The following is an 18,828-nucleotide window of genomic DNA, read 5'->3' as shown; positions in this document are numbered from 1 at the left end:
GGGGCAGTTCTTGGCTCAAAGTTCTAAGGCCCTCTTAAGAAGGGTGTATTCGCACTTTCCCGCCCATTTCTGCAGGGGGTGGGGGGAAATGTACCTGGGGGGTCTGGGGGCACCATCACATGTCATGACGTGAGGGCGAAACTGGCCAGCCTGGGGTTTGCGGGTTGGGATGTGCAAGGCTGGTTGGAGTAGAGGGCCGGAGGCATCGCTGAGAGCTGGTTGGAAGTGCTGGGTTGTAGTACTTCTAGCTGTGGTGAGTGGTCTGTCACTTTCCCCTCAGGCAACAGAAGCTGAAATGCAACACGGGGAGGATGTGGAGCCCCCACCTTCCCGCGAGAGCTATGCCAGTGCTGTCCCCACAGAGGGGCAGATACAGGCTCAGAGGAAGACCCTGAGCCCCACCAAGGCCACAGCAGCCGTGACGACAGCTTCCCCACCACAGCCTGAGCCCCTGCGTCCTGGTGAGGGGGATACCGCTGGCCCCCAGGGGCAGGTGATGGTGAAGAAGAGCTACACCACCCTCGGGGGACGTGGCAGGGAGGAGGAGAGGCCAGAGACTACCCTGGCTGCTGCTGAGGAATACGGCTACATTGTCACCGACCAGAAGTGAGAGACGGGGAGGCGGCCACAAAAATGTGGGCAGGGCCAGCCCAGGAGGGAGGCGAATCCTCTCATGCAGGGGCGGGACTCCAGCTTCCATCAGCCCCAGCCAGCATGGCCAGGGGTCAACTGGAGGGCTGCAAGTTCCCTACCTTGTATTAATGTTTGACAGAGGAGAACAGATGCACTCCTCAAAAATAGGCATAAGATCAAGGTTCAGATCTGACAAATGTGTATTGAATCAGCTCCAAACAGGTGCTCCAGTATTAATTACATGCTGATATGTGCCAGTAGTTGGTACTACATATCATGCAAATGCCCATGAATGCACCTACACAATATGTTAAATACATAAAGTTGGAGGGGAGGGGAAAACTCACGGAAATGGTGCAGAGAGGAATGATATGATGGAGGTGAAGCTTGGGTTGAGGAATAAGGAACCTAGAAAGCTGCCTTATACGGAGTCAGACCATGGGTCCATCTAGCCCAGTATTGCCAACACTGACAGGCAGCGGCTCTTGGGCCTTTCAAGCAGGAATGTTTCTTCAGCCTACCTGGAGAGGCCAGGGATCGAACCTGCGGCCTTCTGCATGCCAAGTAGTCGTTCTGTCACACTGAGCTACTCTCTGTCACCCAGTCCAGCCTTCTCCAACCTGGAGCCCTCCAGTTAGGAGGACTACAACTCTCGTAATCAACCAGCTATGGGAGATGTGGGAGTTGTAGTCCAACCTACCTGGAGGATGTGATGTTGGGAAGGTCAGCTTAGTTCCACCAATCCTATGGGGTATTTTTTTTCTGCAGTATTTGGGCAAGTCTGGATTGAACCCTATGGTCACCACCACGTCTGGATGGTTGGGGGTCATGGTTGGGCCCTTCGTGACAACAACTGCAGCTGCTTTGGCAAATTGCTACGGTGTTTCCAGAGTGGGTGTCAGGATGAAATTGTACATCTTGTCCAGTTATACAAACGCAGGGGCGGTGTTCTCCGCTTGCTCTCTGCCAGCCACTGTGTCTCTCACACATGCTCTCCTCTTGGGTCCTGACCTACTCTGTCTCCACCACCTGCAGGCCACTGGGTCTTGCTGCTGGCATCCGGCTCCTGGAGATCCTGGCTGAGTATGTGCACTTGTCTACTGCCAGCTTCATCAACATCAGGTGAATGTCGAGGCTTAGCTGAGAGTTATAGAATCATAGAATCATAGAATAGCAGAGTTGGAAGGGGCCTATAAGGCCATCAAGTCCAACCCCCTGCTCAATGCAGGAATCCACCCTAAAGCATCCCCGACAGATGCTTGTCCAGCTAGTGTGGGAGAGCCCACAACCTTGGGGGTCCATCAGTAACTGGACTGTACCATTGTCTTTGGGAAGGAGCCTGGCAAGGCAGTATGCACAGGAGGGCTGGTGGCCTATCCAGAGGAAAGCGCATTTCCCAAGAAGGAGGCTCCTCTGTGCCTGTTGGGCTGCTGACATAGGAACGTAGGGAGCTGCTACTGAGTCAGACCATTGGCCCCTCACTTTCAGTACAGTCTACCGCCTGGTAGTGGCTCTCTAGGGTTTCAGGTAGGAATTCCCCCAGCCCTACCTGGAGATGCCGGGGATCAAACCTGGGACCTCCTGCATGCAAATCAGGTGCTCTGTCACTGGGCCACGGCCCCTCCCCTGAGCCACCTCTCCGGCCCTGGTGAGTTCCCACTGCTGGCTGAAGACTATACAGTGCTTGTCAGTTTATGTAGGTGGGGCTACCTGAGGTGCCATCAGAAGTTGTTGATTCAGCTCTGTTAACCTGGAACAAACAACCCAAATCTACATGGGCAGGGAACTAAAGGGCATCTTGGCCGCTCTTCCCTGGACAACCCTTTCTCAAGTGACCGTGTGCTTGCAATGAATTAGCACTTGGCCGGACTCTTGTGGGTCTCCAAGATCGTGATAGTGGCTTTGCGTCACGGGTGGCCTTTGTTTTCACCTAACTTCTGATTAGTGAATGATGGGCTATCTATGTAAACATGGCGGTAGCCCTCGCAACAGAGGCATCCTCGTTGGGGAAATGGCACACCTGGGTGGAAGCAGGAACCTTGCAACCTCCCACCTCTCACCCTGCAGTATTGTGGGCCCAGCTCTCACCTTCCGTATCCGTCAAAACCACCAAAACCTGTCGCTGGGTGACGTGACCAACAAGGCTGGTAAGTTGACTGTGGGTTGGCGCTCATCGTGCTTGAGAAGACGTCCGGTCTCCAGACCCCTCTTCCCATCCTGGATCTAAGAAAGGGCTGGTAGTCCTTGTCCAGTAGGTATGGGATGCCCAGCATAATGCACCCTCTTAGCTTGGGAAACCCTGTGCTGCTCTCCTGCTTTGCCTGCCTGTCCATGCCACTGCCCACCTGCCCAGATCTTCTCCACGAACAGGCTTTGTTTGGTGACTGCCCAGCTTTTGTGCAGTTTTTCCCTTCATTCCAAAAGGTTGAATTGCCTCTCCTAAGGCTTAGTTAATGGCAGCAAGAGCTTTCAGCTAAAATTTGCTGGTATTTTTTGCTGTTTTAGCCCTGCCCCTTTTGCCTTTGGCCCCGCCCACCCCCAGACTGCAGCCTCTGAAAGCTTCTCTGGTGTTGAATTTGGCCCTTGGGCTGAAAACGGTTCTGCACCCCTGATCAAGGCGGTCGCCTTTTATAAATCAAAGCAAGGAAGTGCACTGATGGACTGGCACTCTTCTCCCCGGGCCAGTCAAAAGCTCTCACTCTCCCAGCAACCCTCTGCCTCCCGCGCTTTTGACAGCTGTCTCCCTACAGTTGTCTCCTGCCCCCAAGGGTAGCCCTCCCACATGGATCCCTTTCGTCTGCCCTCCCCACTTTCCCATCTAGCACAGGTGAAGCCGCAGCTGGAGACCGAGGTGGGAGTGAAGATCCTACAGATGGGCGTCGGACAGGTAAGGCTGCTTGTAATTGGCTGCCTGGTCTCCTCTGAGCCTTGACAGCCAAGGTGGGGGGCGGGGGGGGGGGCGGCCTTGGAGCATTCCGAATCATTAGCCAGGCATCACCTGGCCAATTCTGAAAGCCAGCATTATGTGGGATGGGAGTGTGCTGGCATCTGTGCACCCCGAGAGGGAGCACGTGCCAATATGCTTTCCTTCCGGCATGCCAGGCCATGTGAGGCTCAGACGAAGCGCGCTGGCTTCCAGGGGCATAAAGTAGGGAGGGAGAGTTCAGTGGGGGCTCTCAGGGATTGCTGGGTTCAAGCAAGATGAGGGAATGGGAGCCCTTCTCCTCCCAGGGAGCAGCCACCATTTTGATGTGGCTCCATGCTGCAAGGCAGCTAATGGGGGATATGTGTTGACTAGAGCAGCCTTCCCCGACCCTCACGCCCTCCAGATGTTTTGGCCTTCAACTCCCAACATTACTGACAGTGGGCCGTAGAGCTGGTGGGAGTTGAAGGCAGCCCCAGAGGCTGTGGCCCGGACTTCTTGCGCCTCCTTTCCCCCTGGAAGCTCAGTGGTTGTTCTGATGCATCCTCTTCCCACAGCGCAACGAGGCTGCAACCTACCCACATCCCACCCACTTCGGCGACACCTTCCGCTCAGTGCTGCTCACCTTCGTCTTGCTGGCCTGCGTGGCTGGCATCGTCATCACCGCAGCCGTGGTCTTCTGTCTGCGCCAACATGCTAAGCAGCGTGAGAAGGAGCGGCTGGCCGGGCTGGGGCCCGAGGGTGCAGCGGACAGCACCTTTGAGTACCAGGTACTTGTGGCAGTGGAGGGGTGGGGGCAGCGGTCTTTCGCTGAGCCTGCTCTGGCTCCTGGCATCCTCCAGTAAACCCTGAAATCCTGGCTCCAGATTGCAGGCTGCCAATTTCTGCTAACCATAACTGACACATTCCATGATTTTCTATCCCGCTTGTCTTTATTTTAGCCACATTTCTAAGTGCAGGGATTAAGGGCTTTGGGGGCTTGCTTCTGGCCTTCACCTCATGTGGCACCTTGGCACTTTAATAAAACTTTTGCTAATATTTAGGTTTGAAGATTACTTGGTTCCACCCTTGCCTTTGGCTATTTTTTACTCCCCCACGGGGTTTTCCTTGCTTTTGCACTTCACCTCATGTGGCCTGGCCACTCCCTACAGCAATTCTTAGATCCAGTATGGCATAGTGCTTAAAGAGCTGGACTCAGACCAGAGAGACCCGAGTTCAAATCCTCACTGGGCCATGAAGCTCGCAAGGTGATCTTGGGCCAGTCACTCGCTCTCAGCCTAACCTACCTCAGAGGGTGGTTGTGAGGCTAAATACACAGGCGAGAACCATGTGACCCCCTCCCCCTCTGACCTCCTTAGAAGAAGGGTGAGACGAAAATGGGATAGATCAATAAATAAAATAAACGGAATGGCTGGTGTACAGTAACCATTGCAGCTGTGTCTTCCTCACAGGAGCTCTGTCGGCAGCACATGGCTGCCAAGTCACTCTTTGGCCGGGCAGAAGCCCCGCCGCCCCCCGCCCCAGCGGAGAACTCCCGTGTCAGCAGTGTTTCCTCGCAGTTCAGCGATGCGCCCCAGGCCAGCCCCAGCTCCCATAGCAGCACGCCGTCCTGGTGCGAGGAGCCTGTACAATCCAACATGGACATCTCCACCGGGCACATGATTCTGGTGAGGCCTATTCATTCCATCCATCATTTAATCTCTCGTCGTTCCACCCGAGACAGGCACTCAAGATGGCTAACAAAAATAACATCTGGATTAAGAACAGAATCTGGATGAAAACACAACATAAAATAAAATCAAGTAACAGCACAATGATAACAAGGAATAGACAGCCTGCAACCCATTAAAACCCGCTTCACCAACTACCCAGCTTACATTCCCAACAGAGGCCTGCCTGAATAAAATGTATTTTGCTTGTCAGCAGAAGGATAATAGAGAGGAAGCTGGCAAGACCTTCCTTGGCAAGGAGTCCCAGAGGCTGGGAGCAGCCACTCAGAAGGTCCTGTGTGTGAGCTGAGGGGCAGGCTTGTGTAAACTTGCCAGAGACAGCTTTCCAATAGCCAGAGATGCCGCCTCTACATCCCCTGTGTAGGAGATCACATGGTAGGTGAAGTGGAGGGAGCGTTCCCATCATGCCTCATGGCTCCTCTAAATCCAGCTAGTTAGCAGGAGCAGCAGTGCCCTCACTGACTTTACTCTCCATGGAGAGAAAAGGCAAGTGAGGGGAGACACAATAGAGGTGTACAAAATGATGCATGGTGTGGAGAATGTGGGTAGGGAGACATTTTTCTCCCTCTCTCATAATACGAGAACCTGGGGTCATCCCCAAAAGCTGATGGCCTTGGGTTCTCAAATCATGAGGAGCATAATGAAACGATGGATTTCACTATCACAAGATGTGGTGGTGGTGGTGGTCAGCAATTTGGATGGTTTTAAAAGGGGATTAGACAAATTCAGGGAGGAGAAGCCTATCAATGGCTACCAGTCCTGATGGCTATATGCTGCCTCCAGCATCAGAGGCAGTTTAGCTTTGTATACCAGTTGCTGGGGAACATAAGTGCGAGGATGCTGTTGCACTCATGTCCTGCTTGAGGATTTCCCATGGGCAGCTGGTTTGACCATTGTGTATGATCTGAATGCTGGGCTAGATGGACCCTTGATCTGGTCCAACATGGGTCTTCTTAGGTTCTTACAATCTTGGCCAACAGATATCAGCATTCTCCTTATGTTATGTATGTATGTGTAATACATTATAACATATACACCCCGACTGGGCATGTTTAGCCTGGAGAAGAGAAGATTGAGGGGAGACATGAGAGCACTCTTCAAATACTTAAAAGGTTGTCACACAGAGGAGGGCCAGGATCTCTTCTCGATCCTCTCAGAGTGCAGGACACGGAATAACGGGCTCAAGTTGAAGGAAGCCAGATTCCAGCTGGACATCAGGAAAAACTTCCTGACTGTTAGAGCAGTGCGACGGTGGAATCAGCTAACTAGGGAGGTTGTGGGCTCTCCCACACTAGAGGCCTTCAAGAGGCAGCTGGACAACCATCTGTCAGGGATGCTTTAGGGTGGATTCCTGCATTGAGCAGGGGGTTGGACTCGATGGCCTTGTAGGCCCCTTCCAACTCTGCTATTCTATGATTCTATGACTCTCTCTCTCGTAAGTGAACATCTTTAGGGGGTGATAACTACACTGTTGTCCCCTGCAGGCGTATATGGAGGACCACCTACGCAATCGTGATAGGTTAGCCAAGGAGTGGCAAGCACTGTGCGCGTACCAGGCTGAGCCCAATGGCTGTGACGCTGCCCAACATGAAGCCAATGTCAAAAAAACCCGTAACCCGGATTATGTGCCCTGTGAGTATGCAACAGCCACTGCACCCGGGCAGCCTAGAATGGGGGTTCTTCCTAGTACTCGTGTTTGCAAGATCCTCAGTGGTACGCCAGGGCCTTTGGAAAGGAGGTAAAGGTTGGCTTCTAGGCTGCCTAAAGCAGGGATGTGGGGAACATGGGGCTCTTCAGATGTTCTTGGATTGCAACCCCCATCGTTCTGGATCATTGGCTATATTAGCTGGGGTTGATGGGATTTGCAGTCCGACAACTTCGAGAGGGCCACATGTTCCCCATCCCTGGCCTAGAGTCTGATTTGTGTGATGGATGATTCACGGTCTTTTGGTTTTGGTGGGTGGAAGGCTCCTGCTCCCCAAGAATTCCAGCATCAACAGTGCTGAGGCCCAGAATATCTCCAGGGCCTCTGTCTGGTCTGGGGCAGGGGGCGGGGGGCAGGTGTGCTGTTTCACTGTGTTTCGCTGCTCTTTCTGCTGTTTGCAGATGACCACATGCGCATCAAGCTGAAAGCCGAGAGCAACCCGTCCCGGAGTGACTTCATCAATGCCAGCCCCATTGTGAGTGACAGATGCCTATATTCTCACCCTTGATAGACTGAAAGCTGTCTCACTGCCCTATCGTAAGAGAGCATCTCTGGCTGTACCTCTCTCCCAGCCAGCTCTAGCAGCACCCACTGCTCCTTTGTACGTGGCACTTCCAAAGCCCCCGGGCCCCTCCATGACCAAATCAAATGTGCCGAGTCTGACCCCCACCCCTTCCCATTCCCTGGTCAGCAGCTCTTCAGTTGAGCTCAACAGCCTTACTTTTCTGGACGTGTCCTTCTAGTGCTGACAAAGCAAGAGAAAGAGCCAGAGCCCTCCACATGTCGTCTCTCACCTGCCTTCCAGAATCAGATGCACTTTCTCGCTGCTTGGCGTGAAGTCTGGCACTTCCCAATTGGACACTCTCTATTCCACTAATGTAAAATGCAACCCTCTTTCAAACTGTCTGCATAATTTCTCATCTTTTGGAGGAAGTTTTATGCCTCTCCGTACCTTCAGCCACACGGACATTTTAGAAGTATATCTAGATTAGCATTGTGATTTAAGAACAGCAAAACACTACTATGGGCAGTGACCCAGTTCTCATATCAGGACTACCCCTGGGTTATTTAAACAATTATGTGGTAGTAGTCATGAATGACTGGCATGTAATGGTACTCATCATGGTACTTCCTGCTCCTGCTGAGCTAAACAAACCAACAATTCTCTGTCTCTGGGTTATTGATTGTGACATCCAAATCCAAAATTATGACTTCTTGTGGGAGAGACAACCTAGGCTTGTAACTCATGGCTCGTTCTTCACACACAACACCAACCCAGGACTTGTGATGTGTGAACTGCATCAGTATGTACTTGGGATGCACTGGCTTTGATTTTTCCCTTCTCTTCTCTTCAGCCCCCAGACTCATAATTATTTATCCTCTGATCTATTTGGGGAGATGAGTTGATTGCCTGTCTTAACTGCTGGTGGACTACTGAGCTGTGGTAGTAAGACAGCACAGGAATAACTTATATTTCTAACCATTTGGGGGGCACAGCCAAGCTTGGTTGCTGTGCTGGCCCACAATTTCTAGCAAGAATGAACAACATTCTCCAACCTGTAGCCCTCTACATGTGCTAGACTACAGTTTCCATCATTCTTCTCCATTCAAGAAGCCTACAGTGTGTGCTCCTTCCATTGCAGATTGACCATGATCCACGGATGCCAGCATACATTGCGACGCAGGGGCCACTGTCCCACACCATCGCTGACTTCTGGCAGGTGAGACACATCTGGGAGCCTAGTTGGGGAAGAGCTTTCCTGGGGGTGAGGGTGCAGAGCAACCTTTAGCACACGGGTGGGCAGAAAGTAGATCTCCATATGTTTTGGACTTCAACTCCCAGCATTGGCCATGTTGGCAGGGGCTTCTGGGGGTTGAAGTCCAAAACATCTGGAGATCTACCTTCTGCCGACCCCTGCTCTAGCATATGGAGACCATATTCCAGTGCTGCCTAAGAGAACACTCAGGCCAACTTTCTCCAACCAGGTGTCCCCCAGATGTTTTGGACTGCAACTCCCAGCATTCTTGACCTTTGGCTATCTTGGCTGGGGCTGATCAGAATTAGAGTCCAAAGCAACTAGAGGGACCCAGGCTGGAGAAGGCTGAGTGACATTGAACCTGGCCCAGCCTGCCATGACAATTAATTCAGAGCTACTAAAGAGATGGAGGCAAGTAATACCCTGTAGATTAGCTCTCCTCAACCAGATGCTGTGGACTTCAACTCCCATTAGCCTCAACCAGCATGGCCAAAGATCAGAAATCCTGGGAGTTGTTTTCCAAAAGGTCTGGAGGGTGCCAAGTTGGGGAAGCCATTTTAAGACATGGGTGGGATGGTACATGCTCCACACTGAGAAATGCCAAATACTGTGAATAAGTGGTGTAGATTGGCTAAGCTCCTCAGTATGTTTTGCCTTCTGCTAGTAATGGGTGGGAAGGGATTTTAATGTGTACATTTTTCTGATGTTGCTGCAAGCTGCTTTGATCAAAGTTTTACCATGGAGAAGCGGCACATACATAAAATGATGGTGATGAGGTGTGTGTGGGTTGGGAGGCAAGGAGTGACACAGAGACTGAAGCTGAATTACTGATTGCCCTGCTTGGCTTTTCTCTCTAAATTCTGAATTTTACTGGACATGGCCTATAGGTTCCCTCTGCCACCATTAGGGACAGAAACATGTGCTTTTGCTTTGTTTTAAATGGAAACAGAGATTTTCAGTAGGTTAAATTCTGTGCCCCATAGACTTTCAGGTGAAGCTACGGATGCATGGAGTTCACCCGGCCTTGAGGTAGAGGTCAGGCTGGACTGGTTCACATCCTGCCTGGTGTGAAACAGAAGTGGGCCCAGGCTAGCTGAAGAGAGGCTCAGCCTTTTGTCTCCTGTGTGACTGGTGGGCTGGACCTCAGCCTTGCCCTGGTGTCCACTTGGGCACATTCTCTTCCCACCCTTCCGTCTAGAGGAAGTGTGTCTGCCTTTTGGGGGGCTGAGCTGTGCTGATGCCTATTGCTTGTGTGTTAGATGGTGTGGGAGAACGGCTGCACCGTCATTGTGATGCTGAGCCCCCTGGTGGAGGATGGTTTCAAGCAGTGTGACCGCTACTGGCCGGACGAGGGCTCCTCGCTCTACCACATCTATGAGGTGAGCCAGAGAACCAGTTGCCTCCCCCACTTGGCCGGCTCCGGTTATGCAGTTGCCTTGGGACAGGGATGTTGAATATTTCTTAGCCTGAAGGCCATATTCAATTTCCGAGAAGCGCTTGAGGACCGTGTTCCGGCGGTGAGCAGAGCCAAAGGATAAAGGGGGGAGGGGGAGGAGGCAGAATGCCAACGCCATCCAAAATATCTATGTATTTGAGCTAAAGGACCCAATCCTATGCAGGTTTAGACAGAAAAAAGGCTGACAACTCCCAGCATGCCCCAGCCAGCCATGCAGTGAGCATCCCATTTCTCTTCCTCTTCCCCCACCCCCAAACCATGATATCTTGATTCAGGTGAACCTGGTCTCGGAACACATCTGGTGTGAGGATTTCCTGGTGCGCAGCTTCTACCTGAAGAACGTGCAATCCCAGGAGACACGGACGCTGACACAGTTCCACTTCCTGAGCTGGCCAGCAGATGGCATCCCCACCACCACACGGCCTCTTCTCGACTTCCGCAGGTGTGGGATTCCGCCCTGTCCCCTCACAACAATAGGATGGGATGTCAGGGTGGGCTTTGACACACGCTATCAGGTATAGAGTTGGGGAAAGATCGGAACATATATGGCTGAGTTCCAGCAAATGGCTTATGCCAAGCTTCAAAAACCTTTCATGGCAATTTCCGCCTTATGCCAATAATACATGGCCAACAGAAGGTCCCCCAGGGCCAATGTTAGGAGATCTTCAGGGAAAAGGGGGGGGGGGGAAGCAGACAACCTGGAAAGCAAAGCACAAGTAAATCTGCTTTGAGACTCTCAGGAATGGGTGCAATAAAATGACGCCATGACACAGAATCATTGGAAGCAGCAAGAACAGCACAGGGTCTCGTGTCACCTAAAAGATAGGGGCATTTATTGTGGCATAAGCTTTGGTAGATTACCACCCACTTCATCAGATGCATGAAGTGTTATCCTGAGTTACAAGAAATATGTTCTTGAATTTGAGGAATTGAAGCAGCCTACACAATGGTGGAGGCACACACAGAGAGAAATGGTGCCCGTTCTAGTTTATTATTATTATTATTATTTATTTATATAGCACCATCGATGTACATGGTGCTGTACAGATAACACAGTAAATAGCAAGACCCTGCCGCATAGGCTTACAATCTAATAAAGTTGTAGTAAACAATAAGAAGGGAAAGAGAATGCAAACAGGCACAGGGAAGTGTAAACAGGCACCGGGAAGGGTGAAGCTAACAGTATAGAGTCAGAACAAACTCAAAGTTTAAAAGCTATAGGGAAAAGAAAAGTTTTTAGCTGTGTTTTAAAAGCTGTGATTGAGTTGGTAGTTCTCAGGTGTTCTGGAAGAGCATTCCAGGCATGAGGGGCAGCAGAGGAAAATGGATGAAGCCGAGCAAGGGAAGTAGAGACCCTTGGGCAGGCAAGAAGCATGGCATCAGAGGAGCGAAGAGCACGAGCGGGGCAATAGTGTGAGATGAGAGAGGAGAGATAGGCAGGAGCTAGACCGTGAAAAGCTTTGAAGGTCAACAGGAGAAGTTTATATTGGATTCTGGAATGAATTGGGAGCCAATGAAGAGATTTCAGAAGCGGAGTGACATGGTCAGAGCGGCGGGCCAGGAAGATGATCTTAGCGGCAGAGTGGTGGACAGAGACCAGCGGACTGGTGTGAGATGAGGGGAGGCCAGAGAGGAGGAGGTTGCAGTAGTCCAACCGAGAGATAACCAGTGCGTGAACGAGAGTCTTGGCAGAAGAGACAGACAAAAATGGTCGAATCCTGGCAATATTATACAGGAAGAAACGACAAGATTTAGCTACTGCCTCGATATGAGGAATAAAGGAGAGCGAGGAATCAAATATAAAGCCAGTTTACCCATCATCCCCTCAGGATAGCAGGGCCCAGTTAAATTTGACACAGATAGTTGGTCATAGCTATCTGGGGTCCTCAGTAACTCTTATTGATCCTGTTCAGACAACACGCTAAGCCATGGTGGTTAAGCACTTTTAGCTAAACATTATGGTTTAGCGTGTCACCGTGAACCATGATTTAGTGTGTCGTGTGAACCATTCCTAACCATGGTGGCTACATAACCATGGTTTAAACACGCTCACTAACGATTTGCTGCAAAAGGGTTAGCAGCCTAACCATGGCTTAGCGTGTCATCTGAATGGGCCCAGCCTCTCCCTTCCCATCCCCAGCCTTACAATATGGCTGAATGCTCATCTTGTTTCAAGCACCCTGTTTTCCTTGCAAGTCCAGGGCTGTAAGGTCTCCTTAGGGGCTGTTCACACTTCCAGAGCCAGGGATGACATCCCACTGCTCTACAAGGTTTCCTTCCAACGCAGCTGAGGGCACCAGGTTGAGGAAGACTGAAGTAGGACATCTTCTGTAAATGAAGACAATGGTGCAAATATATGTCATTACTTTGCATGTTTTCCGACAGCCAAGGACCAACATTTGTGGGTCTTGGGTTCAGCTGCGGTTGGTGTCTTGTCTCCCTACCCCTGCAGTCTAATGAGGCCCAATGACTAAATACATTAATGGGGCAAAAGAAGGGGAGAAAAAACGTAAAGCAACAGAGGGGGCCCTTTTTCTTACCTGGAGTTCAGTTTTGGAGTAGTTTGGCAGTCACTGACTTCTTCTAAAGGAACCTGCTTTCAAAATTATTCTAACCTCTTTTATCCCCTCTGTCTTGTCCCTCCCATGCGCTCCTCTGATAAGTTTCCTGTCTTGTTGAATCCACCCATCCTCCCCAGGCAAGGGGACTCCTGTTGACTTAACATCTGTGCTGGTGGGGGCTGGTGTTGGGTGCGGAGGTGGGGCTGTTTTTATCTTACCAGGCAGCTGTGGCAAGAGGCATCTCTGGCACTGGATCTCACCGCTGTGCATTTTGGGAAGTGTTGGGGAGGGGGGAACCCACTCTTTGTGGCTTCGGGCTTGGAAAATGGTAGGGAGGAGAGATGGCCCTGGTGGCTTGGTGTGCAAGCGGCCCGGCTGCCTTCTGAGCTTCCCCTGCCATTTGGGGCCCAGCAAGCTGAAATCTGAGAGGCTCCTAGCTCACTCTCAGCTCTCCCTTTGCCTCCCCATCTTTTCCCCTTGGGTGCTGCTTTCTCTGCAAGGCTCAGTTCATGGGGCGTGTACTATGGAGCTCTCTTGGTTTTTTCCTCTTTGCCTGCATTATACCATGCTCTCTTTCCTTCACCACCACTGCTTCTCCTCCTCCTCTCTTTTTTTCTCTCTCTCTTTCTCTTTCATAGCCGCCAGTGTCATTTTTGTGATTTGCAGCTAGTAATCCTGGCCCAGTTGCATAGTCACAAAAGTGATCATTGGCCGCTGTGCCAGCTGCATGGAACAGGACAGGGCCCCGGCTGCTCTTGTGCCCCACCTTCTTCTGTCCACCTCCGACTTCCCTTGGCCACCAGGGCCAAAGAGAGACATGCCCCGAAACCACCTGCTGTCACTTACCCAGAGTTCCACTGGAGAACGGGGATGACCTGCACGGCAGTTGTGGGTGGATGAAGTGTCCGTGCCTTAAGACAGGAGTTACAGAGTTACTCCAGAGTTGCCCTGGAGTTACAGAGCCTCCAGGCGGGCAAAGAGCCCGTGACTCTCTTGTCACCATGAGTGTGTACTTGTAAAGGGCAAGTGGTGTCACTTTGATATGGAGCGTATCCCTTGCTTGATAAAATGCCAGTTGAAGTGGGAAGTGCATGTAATGTTCTATCCTAATTACCATAAAAATGTAGTGCAAAAAAACATTTCTTTTCCAGATACCAGACGCAAATTCCAGGTGGAAGTATTACAAATCACCCAGGAGATTCCTCTAGTATGATTTTTCTTTTCTTTCAAATGAGTCATGCCACACAGGTTTTGTGGTATTGTTTTAGGTCGAAATGCTAAAAAACAAACAAAAACAGTCAAACCCCACATACCTGGTACATGGTAGAGCAAAACGTCCTTACCTTCCCCCCAATGCCGTTTCAAAATATCCAGCCGTCAAATAACTCAAACATCACCCTCATATGTGCATTAGGTTTATGTGATATATTCTTTCTCATTGTTCACATTATTTGACAAGTCAAACTGACACCACGCAATGACTACGTGAGCGAGAGACTCCTATCAGTAGACCAAAATGAGTGGGGTGGATCCATACATGCATTCATGGGAGAGTGGTCATGGTGGTGCAGTTGGGCAGAGCCGTTGCGCCGGTCGCAGCGCAATAGGCATAGACTGAGGTCTGGCCTTGAAAAAAGCGTGCATGTGTTGGCTAAGCATGTTGCATGCTACGTTTCACAAGAGCCGAGCAGTCGTGCAACCCAGTTCTACTGGATCAGGGCCCCAGCGTTAGTGAGATGATATTATGCACACTGTATAGCAAGGGTCATGAATATGTTAAGAAAACGGTGGACTCTGATGTTTGTTTGTTTATTTATACTGTTCCAGATCTAAACGGATTCCAGAGGGGTGAACAGGAAAAGATAAAAGGATAAAAGAAATAAAACCCCATATTAAAAGTATTTTTACAAACACAAGAACAATAAAACTGGCTGATTAGTCAAGGAAGGCTTCCTAGAATAAAGCTGTTTTCAGGAGTCGCCGGAAACAGATCTCACTGTTGTGGAAGTGGAACATTATTCACTTCAAAGACATGATGAATGTGTATATGTGAGATAGATGATTTTAAAAGAAATAAAGGGCAAGGCAAGCAATCTCATTGGTTCATTTAACGTGTTTTATCAAATCATATGAATCATGCTAATAGTAACAAATTAGCTTAATATTTATTTATTAATTATTTTTTATTATTTGATAGATGCATATACTACTGTGCATATTTAAAAATATCTCTAAGTGGCATAATACACACCTGAAGGTGATATTTCAATTATTTGATGGTGGTTTGATGAGCTGGATTAACGAGGACATTTTGCTCTGCAGTACATCATTTAATAGGTGGTTTGACATTTTTAAAGCATTCTTGGCAAGGACAGAGAATATTAATGAGATTGAGAATCTTATGTGTTAAATTGAAAAATCCATATTGGGGGTTTTGGGGGGACACTTGGGGAGAGATTGAAAAGGAGCATTTTGTCCTGCAGAGGCTGCATAGTTTCATGGAGGACGTCCACCCTCACGTCGCTTGGCCATTTTAGCATTCCAGATGCTCTGTCTGGACCAAAACAGCATGTATGTCTAGCAGCTATGACTTTCCTTTTTTTCATTTTTAGCCTAGAGTAGGCACAGGGCCCCTGATCTGGATCAGGACCCTAGTATGGGAGGGGGGTATGGAGGCTTTTACGATCTGGAACAGCCCCCCCCCCCGCCTACTCCAGACTAAAAATGAAAAGAAAACTTAGGCGCCAGACACACTTTTAACGTAATACCTGTTTTGGCCCTGATAGAACACCTTCCAAAGCAAACAATTTCCACCTGCTCTGTGCTGCTGCTCACTGGAAGTGAAATGTTTTCGGCTCACTGCGGGTCACCCTCACCCCCACTTCTAATTCCTCCTTGGCTGTGCAGGGACGGGGGGAGGAAGCTTAATCTGTATGACCTGCCTCATGGCTCCGAATGGGATCAGTTGGAACCAAAAAGTAGGGCTGCTGTCTGACCCCAACCTCTCCTTGTTCCGGCAGGAAGGTGAACAAGTGCTACCGGGGCCGCTCATGCCCAATCGTTGTACACTGCAGGTAATGCCCTGGCAAGGGGGAGGGAGGGTTGGGGGAGAATTAATCTCAGAGCAAACAGAGAGGGTTGTGTTGCTATGGAAACGCCACCCAGCCAAGGTACAGAGAACCATTGTCTCTGCCAGCACGCCAGAAGGTGATGTCTTTTGCTAGGTGGGGAAGGGTCATTTATGCAGCTAAAGCATCCCCAGTCAGCCCCGCACATAGAAGAAAATGGTATTGTCAGATCTCTAGGTCCACCTGAGGGGACCAGCAAATCTTTGCTGGGTTGTGGAGCCTCCCCTCTTCCATGTTAGTGGAGGAGTGTCGTGTGCTTCTGCGTTGCTTGGTTCCTTTGGGATGTACATCTCCTTATCTTTTGCAGTGATGGCGCAGGAAGGACCGGAACGTATATCCTTATTGACATGGTTCTGAACCGAATGGCCAAAGGTGAGAGGGTGGGAGGATAAGATGTCCACAGGGCCACTGCACATGCAAATGTCATATAAATTATTTGGGGGAGTCTCCAGCCATTTCGTTTTCCATTTCTTCTATGTTTTACTGTCTCCTCTGCATCTACCCCCCTGAATTGTTTTCACATTCCATGACCTCCATTTTGCAGTGGAGGTCCCTGTCTCCACAACACACCCATGCAATACTTCTTACCCTTCACCAAATTTTGACTTTACATTTCCATCCCCCTGTTAGGAGTGAAGGAGATCGATATCGCAGCCACCCTGGAGCATGTGCGGGATCAACGACCTGGCATGGTGCAAACTAAGGTACTTTGTGATGCTCCCTTTCTCTTGGTGGGAGAACCCTATGCAGTCCATGGCAATGAAACGGAAGCATCTGCTGTGGATTGGCGCTGATACAAGAAGCTGACTACGTGGAGGGAGCTTGAAGCATGGGATAAGAATGCACTAGGGGGAGGACAGGCAGGGGGAGAGGTGTAGGCCAAGATGAAGTGATTTCCAAGGGGCAGATATTGTGCATGAGAGCATTGGGAGTGGGTGAGGGATTTCAGTCAAGAGAGAGTTTGCCTGTATTTGATCTTCAAGCTTAGGAGAGTTAGGACTCAAGGAAAGAAGATGCGCTCTAGCCACATCGCTGTAGAGCAGGTGTGGGGAATGTATGACCCTCCAGATGCTTTTGGACAGCAACTACCACCAGCCCTAGCCAGCATAGCCAAGGGTGAGGGATGACGGGATTTGCAGTCCAACATCTGGAGGACCACATGAGCCTCACCCCTGCTTGATAGCAGGGATGGGCAGAAGGTAGAACTACAGAGGTTTGGCATTTCAACTCCCAGAAGCCCCTGTCAGCATGGCCAATGGCTGGAAGTTGAAGTCAAAAACATCTAAAGATCTACATTCTGTCCATCCCTGCTGTAGATGGCATGCATGTCTCTTTTCTAAGTTGGAGGGACTGAGGACGTGAAGTATGGGAGCACAGATGCCCTTGCTAGTTTTTCTGTACACCTGTACCATTTTAATCAACTGCCTCTATGCTCCCCAGGACCAGTTTGAGTTTGCGCTGACAGCTGTGGCAGAAGAGGTGAATGCCATCCTGAAGGCGCTGCCACAATGATGCCCCACTCAGCGTACCCCAGCTTGGTGACTCCCCAACTTGACCCTTTGCCTCTGCTGTGCCGTGTCCTTGCCTGGGGTGTCCTCCCTTCATAAAGTCTAATCTTCATGTTGTTGGTCATGGCTGCATTTAAACTACCTGTGGAGACACCAGCCCCTCACCCTTCTGGGCCTCCCGTCACTCTGATCACCAAATTCTCTTCATGTTGTTGAGTTCTAGCCCACCCATGTTCCTTTGAAACGAGCCCTTGGTTGATGTCAAGTGAGCTCTTTTCTACTTTGCACTCCTAGAGACAAGTCAGTTCTCTAGTACAATGGTGGGCAGAAGGAAGATCTCCAGACGTTTGGGACTTCAACTCCCAGAAGCTCCTGCCATCATAGTCACTGGTGAGGAATGCTGGGAGTTGGAAGTCCAAAACATCTGGAGATCTATTTTCTGCCCACTCCTGATCTAGTGAACATAGTTGGGTGTACCCATACACAGCAATAAGGGTCTGCAATTCAAAACACAAGTTAGGCACTTTTTTAAAGCTCAGTGGAAAAATGATGGGCTTTAGAGTGCCTCCTTTGTGTTTATGGCTATTATGGATTTGCCTGCGTCTACAAATGTGGGGTGTGTGGAGTTGAGATAGCTGTGCATCCATGCAACCTTTCCCCCAGTTCCAAATGCTGGTTGGCTCCAGAGACATAATGGATGCTGAGGAACCTGTCCCCCTTCTATGTCTCACCCCTTGCACCTACTTTCTGGGCTGCCCAAAGGGCCACATCAGGGGAAGGGATATTGCTTCTACCCTGATCCCTACCACTTGCATACCTGTAGCCCTGGACCCCAGCCCAGCCCAGCCACAGCAGTTCCCTCCCTTCCCCAGAGCTGGGGTGTGTGGGGGAGGACGCTCCATGGGGGAGAAGGCCCTGTAGCTGCCTCCCACTGTGTTGTCTCCCTAATTGTTACTTACACCAAGAGACATTTCTAGAGAATCTAATTTTGTATTTGATGTGAATAAAGTTTTTGTGTCGCGTTTGTGCAGCTGCAGCCCAGCCTGGCCATGTTGTGTATAACCGAGGAGGAGGGAGAGGGATGTTACGTACTCCTACCGAGGTCTCTGCAAGCAGGGAGCCACCCCATGTCAAGCTAGGCAATGTTGCGGAGTGGGGACATCCACAACCCCAGGCTTTTTCATTGCCGAGGCCCTTCCTTGAAGGGTGGGGATACCAGTGTAACTTGGGGGTGCTTCCAGAGGAGGCTTTTGTGTGTATGTGCAATCACCCTATTTGATTCTCAGAACTTTACAGGGGGTCCAGCTGATGATTTTAATTTGTAACCCTGCCACATTTTCTCACTGCTGCTTGATGTTTCTTAACAAACAAAACCCAGTTAAGGCTGGAAAAATGAAAGAGCTGCACAGTCTCTTTTGACTGGTAGT

The 18,828-nt window shown here is 50.2% G+C and overlaps 1 protein-coding gene across 2 annotated transcripts in view; it reads left to right on the top strand.

Moving 5' to 3' along the window:
- Positions 1-18,431, top strand: part of PTPRN (protein tyrosine phosphatase receptor type N) — a 40,890-nt gene extending 22,459 nt beyond the window's left edge. For both annotated transcript variants that reach the window (XM_063116799.1, XM_063116798.1), the window contains exons 9-23: positions 281-606; positions 1,669-1,755; positions 2,701-2,780; positions 3,456-3,520; positions 4,114-4,326; positions 5,008-5,223; positions 6,771-6,918; positions 7,393-7,466; positions 8,635-8,712; positions 10,008-10,127; positions 10,480-10,646; positions 15,786-15,839; positions 16,201-16,265; positions 16,524-16,597; positions 17,334-18,431. In XM_063116799.1, coding sequence (XP_062972869.1) covers positions 281-606; positions 1,669-1,755; positions 2,701-2,780; positions 3,456-3,520; positions 4,114-4,326; positions 5,008-5,223; positions 6,771-6,918; positions 7,393-7,466; positions 8,635-8,712; positions 10,008-10,127; positions 10,480-10,646; positions 15,786-15,839; positions 16,201-16,265; positions 16,524-16,597; positions 17,334-17,405 — 1,839 coding nt within the window. In that variant the 3' untranslated portion in view covers positions 17,406-18,431. The remainder of the gene's footprint in view (positions 1-280; positions 607-1,668; positions 1,756-2,700; positions 2,781-3,455; positions 3,521-4,113; positions 4,327-5,007; positions 5,224-6,770; positions 6,919-7,392; positions 7,467-8,634; positions 8,713-10,007; positions 10,128-10,479; positions 10,647-15,785; positions 15,840-16,200; positions 16,266-16,523; positions 16,598-17,333) is intronic.
- Positions 18,432-18,828: the final 397 nt, after the last annotated feature.

Source organism: Elgaria multicarinata, chromosome 2, assembly GCF_023053635.1.
Source record: "Elgaria multicarinata webbii isolate HBS135686 ecotype San Diego chromosome 2, rElgMul1.1.pri, whole genome shotgun sequence".
In the NCBI taxonomy this organism is placed as follows: domain Eukaryota; kingdom Metazoa; phylum Chordata; class Lepidosauria; order Squamata; family Anguidae; genus Elgaria; species Elgaria multicarinata.
The sequence above is the reverse complement of the archived record's forward strand: the minus strand, read 5'-3'. Positions and strand labels throughout refer to the sequence as shown.